The sequence below is a fragment of the Austrofundulus limnaeus genome, unplaced genomic scaffold, assembly GCF_001266775.1.
Source record: "Austrofundulus limnaeus strain Quisiro unplaced genomic scaffold, Austrofundulus_limnaeus-1.0 Scaffold49, whole genome shotgun sequence".
Lineage (NCBI taxonomy): Eukaryota > Metazoa > Chordata > Actinopteri > Cyprinodontiformes > Rivulidae > Austrofundulus > Austrofundulus limnaeus.
The window spans coordinates 748,297-764,886 of NW_013952451.1; the positions used below are offsets into that span (position 1 = coordinate 748,297).

A 16,590-nucleotide genomic window follows, 5' to 3' on the forward strand; every position below is an offset into this window, starting at 1 on the left:
ATAAGATGTTTAATACTATATGATGGAGCTTATAATTTTTAAACAAAAAGTTTAAAACTATCACACTGAAGGGGACATTTTATTTACACGCAAAGCATTCTGGGTAAATGATGACGTGGATAGGTCCTCAGTGTGAGCGAGCTATATAAACCCTGAAGGTTAATCTTGCTGAACATCCTACAGTATTTTTACAGTCTTCATTTTACAGTTAAAACATATGTTTATTAAATAAAATCTAATGTTACAACTAATCATGGATCCCTTTAAATAGTAGTAGATATTAAAACTGAAAAAGCACAGATACAGTATTCAAATAATGCCTGTTTTGCAGGTATAGAAGAGGTATACTTGGCTCCGAGGTGCTTGGCCAGATCCACCAAAGACTCCCTCTCTGCTCCGGTGAACTGGCTGACTGAGAGGATGCAATCTTTGAGAGGAAAATGCCCCTCCCTCACAGGAACAGGGGTGTACAAGGGGTTAGAGGACGGCTCCAAAAGGCATTCTTTCTCCACACACATGGCCTGAAATCAAAAAAGAAAATTCTAAGTATGTTGCCTCAATGTCACACCAACCCTTTTTTTTTAACAAAAGTGGTCCTACCAGCCAGGTGTCAGTGACGACCTCATCCACCGTGGCCTCCACTGGGCAGCCCAACAGAGGAACCACGGCGTAGTCGGCCACCACTCGAGTGCTGCCCGTCAGCACCTTTCCTCCCTGTTGAATCGCCAGCATCGAGAGCTGTGCCTCGGCTTCAGCACCAAAACCCACGAGGAGGAACGTTTTGCCAGAAAACAGGGTTTCCTGCAGGGCTGAGTCTTGTTCTGGTCCTCTGGTGTGGTCGGGTGCCCAGGACTCGGTTTGTGGCTCTGCAGCTGCGCTGATGGACTTCCTGCTGTGGCTTTCAGCTGCTGGTGGTGGCATATCGACTTAAAGATAAAAAAACACAAGATATATTTTTAAACTCCACTGAAATATTATATATCATTCTGGGGATTATACAGAGGCAGGARCGACAGACTCTTACCCACTGTAGGGTCATCATCCATGTACTGTGAGAGGAGATCTTCCTCTGCTGTCTTTCCTCTGGGAGTTCTCGGGCTGGAAACGAGTGGACCGGCTGAGGGTCGGGACTTCAGAGGGTGAGGAGCCAGCGTGGATGCAGCGGCTGCAGCGGGAGGAAGGCAGTGAGGGTGGAGGTATCCTTCTTCTGGGAGTAGGCTGCCTTTGGAGATGCTGTCCAGCAGCCACTGCACCGTCACTACATGGGGCCTGAGGGGTCACATGCACMCAAACCATCAGTGACAAACAATAAACCAAACAAAACTGGACCTCTACTCTGTGGTTTAAGGTGTCCCGCTTCCCACCTCGTGAGTTTTCTCAACTCAAAACTGGAGAGAGTGGAGTTTCATGCTTCAAACTGCGTGAGGTGCTCTGTTGTGCAGCTGCATTCATAATCTCACTCCCCTCCCATTGGGAGATTTTTTAAAGACAGATTTAGAGATTATTTTTTTTAATTGAGGCTTTTATCTAAAGTGAAATCGTGTTTATCTTTTAATGACTTTGAACGGGTCGTTCACGTTTTTATTACATCCCAACTGGAACTCTCTGTGCGTTGGCTGATCTCTCATGACTGCAATTAGTTCAAAACACTGCAGCTCATATTTTAGCACAAACAAAAAAGTGTGAACATCACTCCTTGTTTGTTTTATAATGGAGTATAACGTTTTACTGATGACCCATAAGGTCCTGAATAGATGCATGAGACATTTGACATCCTGCTTTCTTATGGCCCCGTGGAAACCATACTAAAAGTGAACGTACGGCCAAAAGGCGGAAATGGCGTACGCCAAAAAAATWCAGATTTATAAAACAATGCGTACGCGTTTCTGCGCACCTTTCCTTTATAAATCACAGCYGCACGTCAGAGTTTGCGCACGAGGTCCCGCCTCAGGTTCTACCCTCTACACGCCCACATTCAACCATAAACAGTCAATGTAAAGTACATCATGAATGTTTAGATGTATTTAAATCAGTTGGCTGATCAATGCCAACAAAAGTGATTGGTTCAGACACGCTCCGTCATGTGTCTGGAGGATGACAGGTGCTGACTGACAGCTGCTCACGTGAACAGATTGTCTGTAATTGACACAGATTTTCCCTCATTTTGCTTTAGAGTAATCTAACAATTTTTATTAAAAAAAAAAAAACAACCTCAGCTTCAAATTAATTTTCCATCAGAGCCTGCAGGATGATAAAAGCAATAAAAATTAAATTAAATAAGTCAGATAAAATTAGAAATAAGTCCACCGCTCTTCTCCTTGTCCTCTCCCCCTCCTGCCTGCTCTGTTATCCGCAGCAGACACGTTATCCGTGACAAACACGGACTGTAAACGTGAAGGTTTAACATTCACACTGGCGAGGTGGATGCGCCCTGCGCGTGTATCCAAAGCTTTTGCTGTCCTGCTGCTCTTGTCGTGGACGGGTCTGTGGGTCAGGGAGGGGTCTGTGGGTCAGGGTCGTCTGAGGAGGAAGCAGATGAATGGAGTTGCACACGGGAACTTTTATTTAAGATTTAAGTTTTTTTATTTCAAAGGTCCTCATGGCTCAGCAGCAGAAGCATAAATATTACTGTTAAGAAAGCTGATGATAAAGTTGAATAAAAATCTAAGTCTGATGAAGGTAAATTAAATATCTGACAGTGATCATTACACAGTGTGGCTATAATTCTTCACTTCACCATCTGTGTCGCAGTTTCACGTCTCCAAAATGAGCGTATGCATGGGTCAGAGCTGGCGTGAGGCACCGCATATTTTCATGTCAAGTTTGGATTTTATAAATCACAACCTTAGCGTAAAAAGTGGCGTACGCAAGTTTCTGGGCTCAAATTGTGCATACGCCAGTTATATAAATCCGACCCCAGATCCCTTAGACCCAGTTTAAAGCATCCCTTAGATTTCCGTCCCATAGCTTTAACATCATTAGTAATGAAGGCATTTGAAAGGATTATTAAAAAAGGAACTATTGCTTCAAGTCGAGAAATACCTGGATCTGATGCAGTGTGCATATAGAACAGACGGGTGTGGAAGATGCTATCATCACTCTGTTGAATTTACTACATAAACATCTGGAAGACTCTAAGACTCATGCAAGACTCCTGTTTGTGGACTTCTCATCTGCCTTTACAATAAAACCTCTAAATTTGCTACATAAACTTTTAACTCAGTTTAGCATTGGTCCTGGTTTAGCAGCCTCGATTTTGGACTTTTTAATGCACAGACCCCAGCAGGTGAAAGTAAACAATCATTTATCTACATCTCTTCTTTCTTCTAAGGGTTCTCCACAGGGCTGTGTATTGTCCCCCCTCCTGTTTGCCCTCTATACTAATGACTGTAGAAGCATCTATCCAAACAGACACATCCTGAAATTTGCTGATGACACAGTGATCGTTAGTTTGTTGCAGGATGTGGAAGACGTTATTAACGTTATTAGACAAAATTATTAATGACTTTGTTCAGTGGTGCGTTCTCCTCAGCCTCCATCCTCAGTATTTATTAACAACACAGAAATTGAGTCTGTTGCAAGCTACAAATACCTGGGATCAATAATTGATAAGTTAGCTTTTGATTTGAACACTGATTTTATCTGCAAAAAAGGGACAGCAAAGTCTATACCTTTTAAGGAAGTTGAACTCTTTTAGTGTAAACAGAAGAATCATGAGCCTTTTTATCAGCCTTTTATTGAATCTGTTTTAACTTTTTTCTATAGTTGCTTGGTTTGGAAATCTAAGTGTTCAGAACAAAAACTGCTTAAACAAAATTGTTTTTGCGGCAAACAAAATTATCAGGGTAACCCAATCCCTCCTTAATGATATTTTTATTTGTCGTGTTGCCCAAAAAGCAAGGCTTATCCTACACTGCTCAGAACACCCTTTAAACACGAAAATYCTGCTTCTTCCCTCCAGCCGGAGGTTCAGGCTTCCCAGGATTAAAAGTAACAGATGGAAGAACTCCTTTGTACCCACTGCAATCAGACCTCTAAACTCGTAGTTTTAAATTTTCTGAACTTGTAGTTTTTAAATCTTATCTATAAAATTTACGGATGGCTGCTTTTTTATGTTTGTATGCTTTCCACTTGTCTAAGTTAGGAATCCCTGGCTGCAAAAACGGAGGTTTAGATTTTCCAGGATAAGAGATGGTAGAACTCCTTTGTACCCAGAGTAATCAGATGTTTYAATTTCTAAATTTATAGTTTTAAAATTTATTTAAACCTTTATAAATTGCTGCTTGTATGCTTCAACATTGTCTATGTATTATATGTTGTGTTTGTTTGTATGTTGGAAATGCCTGGCTGCAAATCAAATTTCCCTCTTTGGGGGGGCAATAAAGGTAGTGAACTGAACTGAACTGATTCAATCATCATATGCTTTTGGTTTCTAATGCAAACACTTCAATTAACTCTAACTTGACACAAATTGATGTTTGGTGAAAACTTGAAATCCAGTAATTTAAAAACTGTAATGATTCAAAAAGTCAAAATATTRCCCATCTTCAACCAAACATATAATTCTAGTAAACGCACACAAAATATGATTCTCTTTAGTTCAAACCTATGAGTGGCTTTGGAGAGAAAATGTTGCAGCTCCTGGTCCAGCTCTCCCATCACCACATGAGTGAGTTCCTCACTGGGCTGGTTGAAGCGCAGACCTCCTGCAGCGTTTACAAGTCGCCGCAGCTTCTCCAGCTTCTTCGCCGAGAGACCACATAAACACAGCTGCGCAACAACAACAAAAAAAACTCTAAATGATAAGAACAATCGTTTTTACAGCAATATGGACRGTAAATGTTGGAAACAGTGAACTCGTTTACCTTACAGCCGTCTAAAACATCATCTTTTGGGCAAACGGTGAGATCCAGATTGTCGATGGGGTCTGGCGTCTCCACACGGCTCATGGTCGTATTWGTGAGGGCGGTGTCATTTACTCCCATGTTAATGCTGACAGAAATGTTGCTCAGGCCCAACAGAGATGGACCATCTACAGACAAAATATTTAAAAAATCTCTTAAGTTACTCAGCATTGTGATAAAAGCCTGTAAGCTGTGAAAAAAAGACACATGCTACGTTCGCAGCTTACCTTGCCTCTTGCTGGTGTTGGTGGGGGTGGACGTGTGCTGCCTCGTGTTTTTTGACGCCTTGCGCGCCACAGTGTACCTGCTTTCATCCTGACAGAATCCCTTCTCTATGCTGTCAAAAAGCCAGTGTAGAGACACACAGTACACATTCCACTTCACGGCGCACTCGTACTTCTGGCCTGCAACATGATGAATCCTCTCAGAGCAAGCCATTAAATAACACAGCTAAAATAAAAGAGTTTGTTCTACTATTGACTTTAATGTAACAGTTTATTTTTTATTGGAACAAAATATTAACCAGTTTCTCAACATGGTTAGAGACTGACCTGTTGGTTCACTGACTATAAGATGTGTGCACTCATTCATTTTGAGCTGGCCGGTGTATTTGGCTCCGTGCTGCTCGCAGAGTCTTTGCACCTCTTTGCGTTCTGTGCTGGAGAGGCCCGTCACACAAACAGTACAGCCAAGCAACACGGGGCACAGATAGTCCTCCACGGGCAAGTCTGTGTACCTGAAAAGACTGAAAAAAGGTGGAGTCTTTTCACCCTTAAAATGTATTATTTTTATTTGCTGTAATAACTTGGGTTTACATTAGTAATTTACACGGCAAAGGTTAGCGTGTGGGTATTTAATGTTCAGCCGTAATATTTTTCCCAAGCAACTGAAAACATTGTGCATCATTTCCTTCAGTGAAGCAACCAGGTGCACTGAACTGCGTACCTGTCTTGTGATTTCTCCCAGCAAGCTTTGACCCATGTGGGCAGCAAGATGGGTTTACCCAGGCTGGCAGCCACCAGGTATTTTTTGCTTCCTACTTCTCCTGCAATCAGGTGGGTGACAGACACATTAAGATCAAGATAGACTCGTCCACCCATGAGTTGCACCAAATCCATCACCTCTGCCTGCAGAAACAAACACACATGTAAGCATGTATGCTTATCGCATTGCCTCGTGATTTATCCTTGTGACATTTCCTAGATCTATGATTAGTAAGAATCGAGTCTTTAGGACTAACCCGTGCTGCTTTGTCCAGGCTAGTGCAGGAAATGGTTATATCAGCCATCGCCATATTATACACAGGTTTCTCTGCTTTGGGGACACAACGCTGATTCTGGAGGCAGTACAACACCACCAGTGGGCTCACTATTCTGCAGCCAAGCTGAGACACAATTTAAAACAATGAGAAGTGTTAATCGCAAACAATTATAATTAGGGGTGTCCCAATCCAATATTGATATCGGTCCGATATCAGCCAAAAAATGAGTATCGGATTTTATCRSHCTGCATAAAAAATGTCCGATATAAGCGCTCCGATATTAGCAGTCCGTTCCAGCAGTTCACGGACTCCGCTCCAGTGTTTCTATCCAGCAGATCCAGCATGTAGCGCTCACGTGATCACAACAACATACTGCGCGAACAAGTTAGCAAGAATATCGGCAGCAGAACTTTCTATTTTCATCAGAAACAGAGTTGCAGCTAAGTGYAAAGTTGTCACGCACAAGTTTTCCGAGGGGGAACACAGAACCGTGAACGTTTTAAACCGGAGTGACAACCACTCTCCACCCTGGCAGCAGCTTTGCGGTTTGGCTCGTTCAGCCTCAGTCCAGTGACCGCRCACAGCCGCGCTGTTTCAGAACCTCCTCTCTGGTCCGGTCGGTGGTTCTAAGCTGGCAGAAGCRAGGACAGCACGCTTACAGTTTTGACATCCCGTGGATTAGCTCTGGGTCGATGGACAGAAGAAAGGAGAGCGCAGCTTTTGTTTTGAAATATGAGCGCGACATGACAAGAGCAGTGATAAAAACTGYTCCCTGCAGGAGMGAGAGGCTGATCTCCACATGATGCTCAGAAAATGCAGCCGTAAGAAAGGTCACTATCAATTTAAATAACTGACTAATTCTTACTATTTATTTTTGCTCTTGTTATTAGAGTGATGTTTAATCTGTTTACACACTTGTTTGAGTGAAGATTAAGYGCAATGATCACGTTGTTTTAGCTACAGTCAGTAAAATTGGAGCTGTGGACTCTTAACTTTGAACAGACAATAATGTGGGGTTTTGTTTTGTCCCCACCTTCAGTTTTTTCCACCATAAAGCAGCACCAGGCTGACAGGTAGTAAAACAATAACTGAAGTGATTTTGAATTGTTATTTTATACTTTAAAAGAACATTTTGTTTTTTATTATGTTTTATTTTTCAGGGTATTATAATTTATTATATTAAATTGTATAATGTTCTTGAGTTTAAAAGGTATGTGATCCATTGGTTAAAAATAAATGGGTCAGTTTTTCTCATACCTACACTTTTTCACTGTTTGACTTGATCAAGACTTTTCTAAGATTTTACACTACAAAATAGGTAAAAGTGTGTGACTTGTACTCTTATGGTAACGGGTCAATATCGGTATCGGACAATTCTCAAAGTTGTAATATCGGTATCGTATCGGAAGTGAAAAAGTGGTATCGGGACATCCCTAATTATAATAATTCCAATTATTATGAATTTTGGTGTGACAAAACTGACTCTGACCTTCTTGCAGTGCAGGAAAGCTGAAGAGGTGAAGCTACTGAACACAAACAGAGACTTGTCCTTCTGCTCCATCTGTAACACATCTTCCTCCTTGATGTTTTTTATAAACTTTTCAGACTGCAGCTCCAAAATGGCCTGTAGAAATGTGACACAAATGTAAGGCCTAAAGAAATAAAAACTTTAACATGAATAAACATTTAGCCAGTCGTTTACCTCATATGCTTTGACAGCATACTCTGTTTGTGAACCTCCACTTTCCACAAATTTCACAATAAAGGCTTCCTTGTCTTCTTTACACATGTTGAACTAGAAGAATAAGAGAGAAGACAACATGCGTGCAATGTCTCTTCAGCAATATCCACAAAATACAGTATTTTCAATTTTGTTTACAGATAAGAAAAATTTTGAGTGAGAAACCTAAAGCTTAATTAGCTTACCGTACATCAGTAAAATGAAAGTCTGACTTCAAATAAACAAAACAGTAAAACGACATTTACTTACCTCTTATTGACTGACTCAAGCCGAAAGTGCAGATAAAAACATCCTATATTCACTGGTAGAATGCAGGATTATACCATCGATATTCATCACAAACAGGCGTACAGTAACAGTTCAGTTTTTAGACAGCCACAGCACAGCGAAAGGGCAACATCCGGTTAGAAGTTTAAAATGTTTCAAAAAACGAGTCAAATGATCGAAATCCTAAAGACAGCACCATCAACAAGGTAAAATAAATTGATTCATATCTTCTAATGACAAGCAGTTCATATAAGGCTTTTAAGTATTGTTTACACGGTTCGCGCCTTTCGTGCAACTTCCTGTTCAACCCGCTAATCTGTCCGACTGGAATCAAGCAGCTGCCAAAACTGACCGCATTCAACAACACTGGAGAGTCTCAAAGATACACGAATACAATCCTTTATTTTAAAGTTATATTAATAGATCTAAATCATTTAAAGATTTCTGCATTCTAAAAATAATCATTTATTATTTGATCATTCACAACTGGGTATATAAAATATTTTTACACGAAAAATTATTTTTTAAGTTTGTGAAAAAWTTTGTGAATTCTATTAATTCTAGATATTATTTTTACTGTAGCAAGATTTGTATGAACCTTTTCCTCACATTACTTTACCTGATTTTATCATTTGATTGCTTTTGTCCCAATTGTGTTCTTGTTCATTCATTGCTAAGTGGACATAATCAGCCTGCAGATGAAAATTAGCCTTTATGTCTAAATCTATTTGTATACACCCATTGTCTCTCATAATAGTGATACTTCTTTCAAACACTATCATCATGAAAAGATAACTTTGGCTGTGATTAGTTCACCTTTAGAGAATGTGAAAGTACATTTTCTGCTATGACAGATTAGAAAAGTGATTCTTACTTGTGAGCGAGCCACTCTGAAAACCATTTCCTTTATCAATCAAATATTGTTAATCAAATRCAAAACACAAAAAACAACTTTGGATTCCCTTTTATTTTTTAAAATTTATGTACAACTGTGACTGATTTTCTTTTTAAATGTACATTCAATATAGAAAGTTTATATACGCAATATTACATTGAACATTTCACAAATTGCACTAGTCTTTCACATAGATTTATAATCAAAGTCATTCGTCATGTCAGAAGAAGCTCATTTTCTGTGCCAATTTCTTTTTTCCACCACTTATAAATACTCTAGTGCTTTTTGCATTCTGGGGAGAGAACTACTTAAAACATTTTAGGCAGCAAATGAGACTATCTGTCAGAGAGGGTAACAGAGAGAAGAATGGAAGATTTGAGGAATAAAAGACTGTAAATCTGACAAAACCAGAAAAATCCACCTTAGTTTGAGCATTAAAGCAACTTTGTTTTGTGATGAAATGGGACAGAGTAATTGTGTATTCATCTTCTCATCTCCTTTGTACTTTCCACCCAGAGTTAGAATTCATTACACGGACATGGAAAGACATGTTTATATAAAGGGGAACAGGTCAAGTGCACAAATGCCAAATATTCTGAGACCAGGTCAAGTCTTCAGATGAATCATGAAAATAATCAGGAACAGACTGAGTGGAGACAACGTCCTCAACAAGTCCTGGTCCTTCCACATTGTTCTCATATAAACAAACAAACAAAAAAAATCTAGAGTAAAAAATATATTCATACAAAAAGTAAACTTTTTCTGTCATTCAAAGAAACAAACAAAAAAAATTATGGTCATTTGTTAAAACAAAGCATTTTTGAAGACTTCATTGCTGTTTGAAAACAGAGGAAAGGAGAGTGACGCCGTAGAAGTGTCGCAGACAACTTGGTGACAGACTGATGGTCTGGTCTCCCTGGTCTTCTCTCTTCAACCCCCCCCCCACTCTCTTCTGGGGAGCTGAACAGACCCTCTCTGAGCTGTGGCGGTGAAACTGCGGGGGGCAGTCTGGGTGCCGTAGCATGACCGGTGGTCCTTCAGCCTTGGTCTCCAATGTCGTTGTCCACGGGGGGTGGGACGCTGGACAATACTGTGGTGCCAGTTCCTGCTGTGAGGTAACCTGCAACTCCTGGACCTACGGGTCAGAAGAGGACGGAGCTCAGATGGGATTTACAACAACAGATGGAAGCGCCAACTGTGAGCTACGATGATATAAAGCTTAATGTTCATATTAGTGTTTTATGACTGTTAGTACACCTTGGTTAGCAGTTTGTAACAGTGAAACACAAAGTGAGGAAATATCTCTGCTTGTTGAGCTGCAGTGTAAAGTCAAAAATTCTTATCATTTAGTTTAAAATAGTCAGAAACACCTTTTCTATTATATAGAAGGCAAAACAAGACAAATGTTAGCAGGTATTTATGCTTAAAGGAGCATTTATGCTTTTTTATATGACATTAATGTCTGTTACTCATGTCAACATAGGTTGAGTCCATAAACTCCTTATTGGCAGGTTATGTGTTTTTTATTGTCACATTCATGTTTTAAATTATTCACCAAAATTATGTAAACTGACAGGGTTCAAGTAAACAAAGCTCCACTGATAACTACAAATCTTTATACCTAATGTTGAGCAAACAAATGCACAGAAAGTCTGACTATGCTGAACTAATGTAGTATTCTTACAATAAAATGCAACTAAAATGAAAATCCTTTCATAAAATTTGAATTTTTAAGGCACTTTCCTGACCAGAACATAAATGAATTAATGAAGAGGGAATGACTTGTTTAGCGCTGTGAGATGAAGATGTGAGAATGGAAAAATGGAACGCTGAGAGGAGGTGAAGAGGAATAGAATGGGAGGAGTCAGACCAGAGTCTACCTGCTTTAGAGCAACAAAGAGGAGGGCTATGAGGGCCCACCTCTGGAGTCTAGAGCCCACCTCGCAAAGGACTGCTGGCAGCCAGGAGAGAAGGAGTGGAAACCCCTGAGGAGGAAATGTAGAGGACAAAGAGGAAGGGCAGCGAGCAAGGAAGTTAAAGGACGTGGAGAAGAAGAAGGGTTGCTGGGTTTCAGCTCAAGTTAGGAATCAGCCAAGTGATTTTATTTCAGGGTCAAGCAAAGCAGTAGGATTCATCAACGGCTCAGAGAAAAACCATGAAGACTTACCTTAAAAGTGCTCAACAATATGTATAAAATTTGCTTGTTTAAATGTTAATTAGTTAGTACTTTGGTTAAAGCAACACTTTACCTGTCAGGTAGCCTGCAGTTTGAGACTCTGAGATGAAGAGATCATGTTTCTGGTCTTTGAAGGCACTCCAGATCGAGGACTTGGCAAGAATTTCATTCACCTACAAATAAGCAATACGAAAATGTTTGCAAATTGATTCTTAAAAACAAATRTATCAACAAGATTATTGCTGAACATTWAAGTGCCTGTGACATGCATATTCTTCAAACACAAAAAGTCAAAGAAAACATCTTTATATTTAAAAAAGTTGGAATAAAACACATGATTTAACCCATTTTGTCCCATAACTGGCATATTTTCTTTTGAACTTGGCTCAGCCAAAGTGAAACAGGAAGTGACATCAAAGGGGAACTCTTTAACTAAGAAAACCCTGGTCTTTGTTTATTGAAACAATATTATTTGAACTCTGACTCTTCTTCATCTCTCTGATAGAGACTCAAAATAATCTTAACATCAGATTCTTCTCTCCAGTCTGGGTTGTTGGCTGTTGTAACAATGCTCTGTTCACATGCAGACATTCCCCTTTGACATCACTTCCTGTTTCTTCACAGGCAAATATCTCAACAACTGTTCATCTCAGTGACATGAAATTTATTTTGCTACATTTTATCAATGTCCTCTTTCTAAAAACGCATTCATATGAATTACAAAAATTTGACRTCACAGGCACTTTAAATAATTATAGCCTCTTCCAACCTGCTCTCCATACTGCAGACTGCGAGTCATGGACTTGATAGCCTTTACTATCTGGGCCTTCGTAGCTGAAGGGTTTTCTATCGTCTCCAGGCCGATTCCTTCCAGCAACCTCAGGAGGTATGGAACCAACTCAACTTTCAAAGCCTATTGAGTGGTTAGAGGAAGTGTTATTATGGCCAAATTACACACGGTGGGAGAAAACAAAACAAGTCTGACAGATTACCTGAGCCACCAGCTCTGTCTGTTCCTTCTGGAACATGCGGTTGAGAGCTTCACAAGCCAGTCCGGCCATGTCGGCTCGAATCTTCATCCCGGCCACCAGGGGGCCGATCGTTTCCAACGAGGCCATGGCTCGCACACACAGCTGTTACACAGAGATGGCTGATTAGATTAGTGTGTATTTAAGACTAAAAACTGCATAAATTCTGTGTTTTCGATTCTTACCTCGTTGTCTGACAGCACGTGGATGAGGCGGATGGAGCTCTTAGGCACAGCGTTGTTCTTGTGGTTGAGTGCTGCCAGGATGCGAGGCAGGTGACCCAGAGGAGGAACCTGGTCCGCCAGATGGCTTTGGGTGCTGAAGAGGCAGACTGCTGCTGTGGTAACAGTCTCCAGAGCCTCACCCTGCAACACACAACATGTGTTAGTCAAGACCAGAAAGAAAAGAAAAAACTGATTTTTAAAAGTTGTTTCCTGGCACAATTAAAGTTTTGGTTAATTTAAGGAAGCTCACATTGGGGTTGTTTTTCTCCAGCAGCTCACTCAGCGTCTCCAGGAGAGACACCAGAAACTCTCGAGGTTTACGCAGCACCCAACCAGGCTGGGCAATAAAGATACGCAAGAAAACTCCACCAACTTCCAGCTCGCCCTGTCCAGCTCCATACGCCACCGTGAAGTCATCTGGCAACTAACCCAAAACCAAAAAGTTCATTTTATGCTGCACAAATAGAAAATACTAATAAAATAATTCACAGACAGTTCCTACGTACTTTCCAGTTTACATCAGGATTATCCTTCTGCTGTTTAAAGTGCCTAAAAAAAGATTTTATGAAAAATATTGAACTCTTATCTTCTGGGCAGTTCAGATGGTTCATCTATAAATCAGAGTGAGCTCATGTGACTCTTACTCAAGCATCATTTCTCGGACTGTGGTGGACACTTTCTCCCTYGAGGTGTCGTTCCAGATGAGCTCAGGGTTCTCGTGCGTTCCTTCAAATATCTGCACTGCCGCCTCGGCATTGTCCCGCATGGCGTCCATGAATACACCCGGGAGGAAACGCATCAGAGTCAGACGCACCTAACACAGAGAGCGGGAACTGAGCCGACAGCGTGGCGAGAAGAGAAACCTTTAGAGGCTTTACTAATGATTTCAGTCTGACCTTTGGCCCGACCAGCTTGTCTGAGGTCATCTTGGAGAAAAGCTCTGCGGTCTGAGTGCGGACCTGGGGGTGTGTGCAGTTACAAAACAAGTCCAGCAAATAGATCAGAGCACCTGCAAACAGTTTAAAAAATAGAACTTGTAAATCCAAAAATTCAGATAGATACGACCAATTATCAGAAAAAGCAGAACTACTGACCTTTGGCCATTGCTTCTTTGACTATCTTTGTGTTTGAAGTCAGAGCATGAAGAGTTTCCAGCACCATTTGCCTGCCTAAAGTAAGTGATAAAAATTAATCTAAAAATTCAGCAGCCTCAGATATGATGAAAAAACACGTTAAGGTGATTGTTTTTCTTCTTACTGGAGGGAAGGGAATGCAGCAGTAACAAAAGGTTGGACAACACCAGGGAATCTGCGATATTGCTCACACACTCTTGGTTTGAGGTCACCGTATTCACGACCTGAGAAAGAAAGAAATTTGATCAACATGCATGACTGTAGCACCCACAACAATAATATTAAAGGAGACATTTCATGCTTTTAAATCTTTCTTTTTCACATTTAAATCATTCAGTTGGGGTCTATAGAAGTAGAGCTGCAATGCTTTGGTCTGAATTCCTCTTTATTGTAACTCCACAAGCCCGTCTTCCACCCTTTTTCTGAGGTGTGTCTCAGATGAACTCATTTTGAGGCTGTCTCTTTAAATCCAAAAGATGCACTTCACAGCCCACATCTCTCCAGCTTTCAGAGCGTTTCATTCCAGCTTGTTAGAGGGGTTTACGACTATACAGCAGTGCAGAAACATTTTATTTACTATATTTAATCAAAATACGTCAACAAGGGAAGAGTTGTCCATCCAGCCTTGCACGTTGGAGCCAGAGGAGAATGAAGACGATAAAAYTGTTTAGTTGTTAAGTCCAGACCTTATTTGGCAGTTYGATTGCAAATACTGTGACGTTATTGTTTAAAAAACGTCATAGAAAATTTAAAAATTGAATCGATTAAAATGTATGACCCCAATAAAATATAAAGACATCTAAGCAGCACTGGGAGAGACTAAATGAAGCTTTTCTGCACCCATAGAGACACCAAGTCCACAACAAAAAGTATTTAAGGGCTAAAAAGTGGATTTTGCATGATATGTCCCCTTTAAGGTTTGTTCAGCTCTACCTCTAAAACCAGCTGCTGCACTCTGCCAGCTCCATGAACCCGTAACAAAGAGAAGAGCAGCTTGAAATGGCCGATACACTCCGACTCTGAACCTGTAAATCAGTGAAAAGAATTGTTCAGCAAAGGAAAGTTGAGATTAAAGGCGGCGTTCATCAGTGTCATGTCTCACCGGGGTTGTTCTTGATGACGTTACGGAGAGCTTCTAAAGCCATCTCAGCAAAGCGGAGTCTCTCTGCATGCTGCTGCGACTCCACCTTGTTGCTCTGACTCATGGCCAGCAGAGTGTGCAGGTACTGAGCCTGGGAGCCCACATAGTCCAGCAGACTGGCAGCAAACGCTTTGGGGTACTAAACACAGAGATGGAAACGCTCAGTTTAGTTTCAGTTTTTTATGGTTCATACTGAAAACAACAAACAGGGTTGTAGTACTCACTTCCAGAGGGAAAGAAGGTTGCTCGTTGTAAACTCTGACAAAAATCTCCCCAACTATGAGCTCTTTGCTGTGATCACTGAAGATAAAATCTGCACCAAAATGCTTATCGTTCTCCCCCTGTAAAGAAGCCATAAAGCAGCTGAGTAAATAACTGTGCCTGAAAGTGTTTCAACTTTAAAAGCAGTGAGGAGTCTTTATTTTTACTCGTTTGATGTTTCCCTCCTGTTGAGCCTCGAGGAACTCCAGCAGCTCGGCTCGTGTCCCGTTGTTCCAGATCAGATAGGGCGTCTCTGAGTTACTGTTCAGCAGCTTCAAGACCTGAAAAGAACAAGAGAAAATGATGGATTCTGTTCAGTTTTTGGGGATGTGTAAAACCACAGACAACGTGTTCCACTGACCTCTGCGGGGGCTCCCGTTCCCAGCTTCCTTGAGATGTACGGCGTTAGCATGGCGGCTAAACTCTTGCGGATCGTGGGGTTTTCTGGAGGCGTGCCGTCTACGCCGTTAGTCTCTGAAACAGGGTTGTTGCCCTCTGGGTTGCTGGGTGTTTGAGGGTAGCCTCCCAGACGGCTGAGYGCCACCAGGCTGAGTTTAGCCAGGCTGTTGGCGACCTCCTGCTGGTTTGTGTCCTGGCTGGCCTGCACGCCGCTCTCCTCCAGCGTGTAGTCGTAGTTGAACAGATGAAACAGCAGATGCCAGAGCACACCGGCGTGGTAAAGATGGGTCTGTAGGAAGAAATCTATTGCGAAGGAGCTGACGCACTGAACCGCCAGAGTTGCTGTCTTTGGAAGACCCTGAGAGGAAACGAGGCAGAACCACTTGAAACTGTTTATTTAGTTTAATTTTTATTTTCTCTCTTGACTCACTTTGCACACACCCCTCAGATCATGAGTCTGTCCTGACTGTTTTATTCCTGTAATTTATATTTTTCTGTACAGTATCTTGCCTTATTTTCATTTTATCCAATTTCATCTTAATAGCTCGTTACAGTAATGATTATTCTTACTTTTATTTTGTTCTACGTTTATTTTTTTTACTGTTACTGTCTTTAATTTCTACAATTATTGCTCCAATTGATAATGTCACATAGCGATATACTGTTTCTGTGGATTGATGTCTGTATCTGCTGCTACACCTGAATTTCCCCACGCGGGACAATAAAGGCCTGTTCTGTTCTGTTCTGTTCTATTCTATTCTATTCTATTCTATTCTACACAGAGCTTCAACAAACACAGATTGTGTATAAGTGCATTACTTCTGTGTCTAATAATCAGTTTTTGATACTTGTTAGTGTATCATGCTAACAGTGTGTGGATAAGTGATACCAGAAGGCTACAGATTTGAAGTTTTAGATCTTCGTCTGACTCATGAAATTAGATTAGCTCAAGCTTTACTAATCCTGAAGGAAACTGGGTCGACACCACAGCAAAGAAACTTGAGACAACAAGTCACCTATGGACTCAGTGGCCCAAATCCTGTCATCAGATAGAGGCAGGCAAAAATACACCATGTGTGACGTTGGAGGACTCTATACTGAGAGGTGAATTTCATACAGAAACATCAAGCTAGTTTGGTGAAAACATTACTGTTTGTAAG

General features: G+C 41.0%; 2 protein-coding genes across 7 annotated transcripts in view; both read right to left on the reverse strand.

Moving 5' to 3' along the window:
- topbp1 (DNA topoisomerase II binding protein 1) overlaps positions 1–8,466 on the reverse strand; it is a gene marked incomplete in the record, with an annotated part of 16,923 nt that extends 8,457 nt beyond the window's left edge. The window contains 12 exon segments of the mRNA XM_014008352.1: positions 349–521; positions 601–926; positions 1,025–1,269; positions 4,607–4,770; positions 4,866–5,032; positions 5,132–5,308; positions 5,456–5,649; positions 5,850–6,031; positions 6,145–6,288; positions 7,655–7,789; positions 7,868–7,960; positions 8,156–8,466. Of these exon segments, the coding sequence (XP_013863806.1) occupies positions 349–521; positions 601–926; positions 1,025–1,269; positions 4,607–4,770; positions 4,866–5,032; positions 5,132–5,308; positions 5,456–5,649; positions 5,850–6,031; positions 6,145–6,288; positions 7,655–7,789; positions 7,868–7,954 (1,994 nt within the window).
- A 655-nt stretch (positions 8,467–9,121) lies between these two features.
- dnajc13 (DnaJ heat shock protein family (Hsp40) member C13) overlaps positions 9,122–16,590 on the reverse strand; it is a 31,963-nt gene continuing 24,494 nt past the window's right edge. For 5 of the 6 annotated variants that reach the window (XM_014008358.1, XM_014008354.1, XM_014008356.1 and 2 more), the window contains 16 exons: positions 15,393–15,788; positions 15,199–15,312; positions 14,995–15,111; positions 14,732–14,909; positions 14,563–14,654; positions 13,754–13,853; positions 13,591–13,665; positions 13,393–13,505; positions 13,141–13,310; positions 13,003–13,045; positions 12,747–12,920; positions 12,458–12,637; positions 12,237–12,377; positions 12,014–12,157; positions 11,318–11,417; positions 9,122–10,203 (listed from right to left, as the gene is read on the reverse strand). In XM_014008358.1, the coding sequence (XP_013863812.1) occupies positions 10,106–10,203; positions 11,318–11,417; positions 12,014–12,157; positions 12,237–12,377; positions 12,458–12,637; positions 12,747–12,920; positions 13,003–13,045; positions 13,141–13,310; positions 13,393–13,505; positions 13,591–13,665; positions 13,754–13,853; positions 14,563–14,654; positions 14,732–14,909; positions 14,995–15,111; positions 15,199–15,312; positions 15,393–15,788 (2,235 nt within the window). In that variant the 3' untranslated portion in view covers positions 9,122–10,105. Of the gene's footprint in view, positions 10,204–10,948; positions 11,054–11,317; positions 11,418–12,013; positions 12,158–12,236; positions 12,378–12,457; positions 12,638–12,746; positions 12,921–13,002; positions 13,046–13,140; positions 13,311–13,392; positions 13,506–13,590; positions 13,666–13,753; positions 13,854–14,562; positions 14,655–14,731; positions 14,910–14,994; positions 15,112–15,198; positions 15,313–15,392; positions 15,789–16,590 lie in introns of all 6 variants that reach the window. The other variant, XM_014008357.1, reaches the window with a different exon arrangement.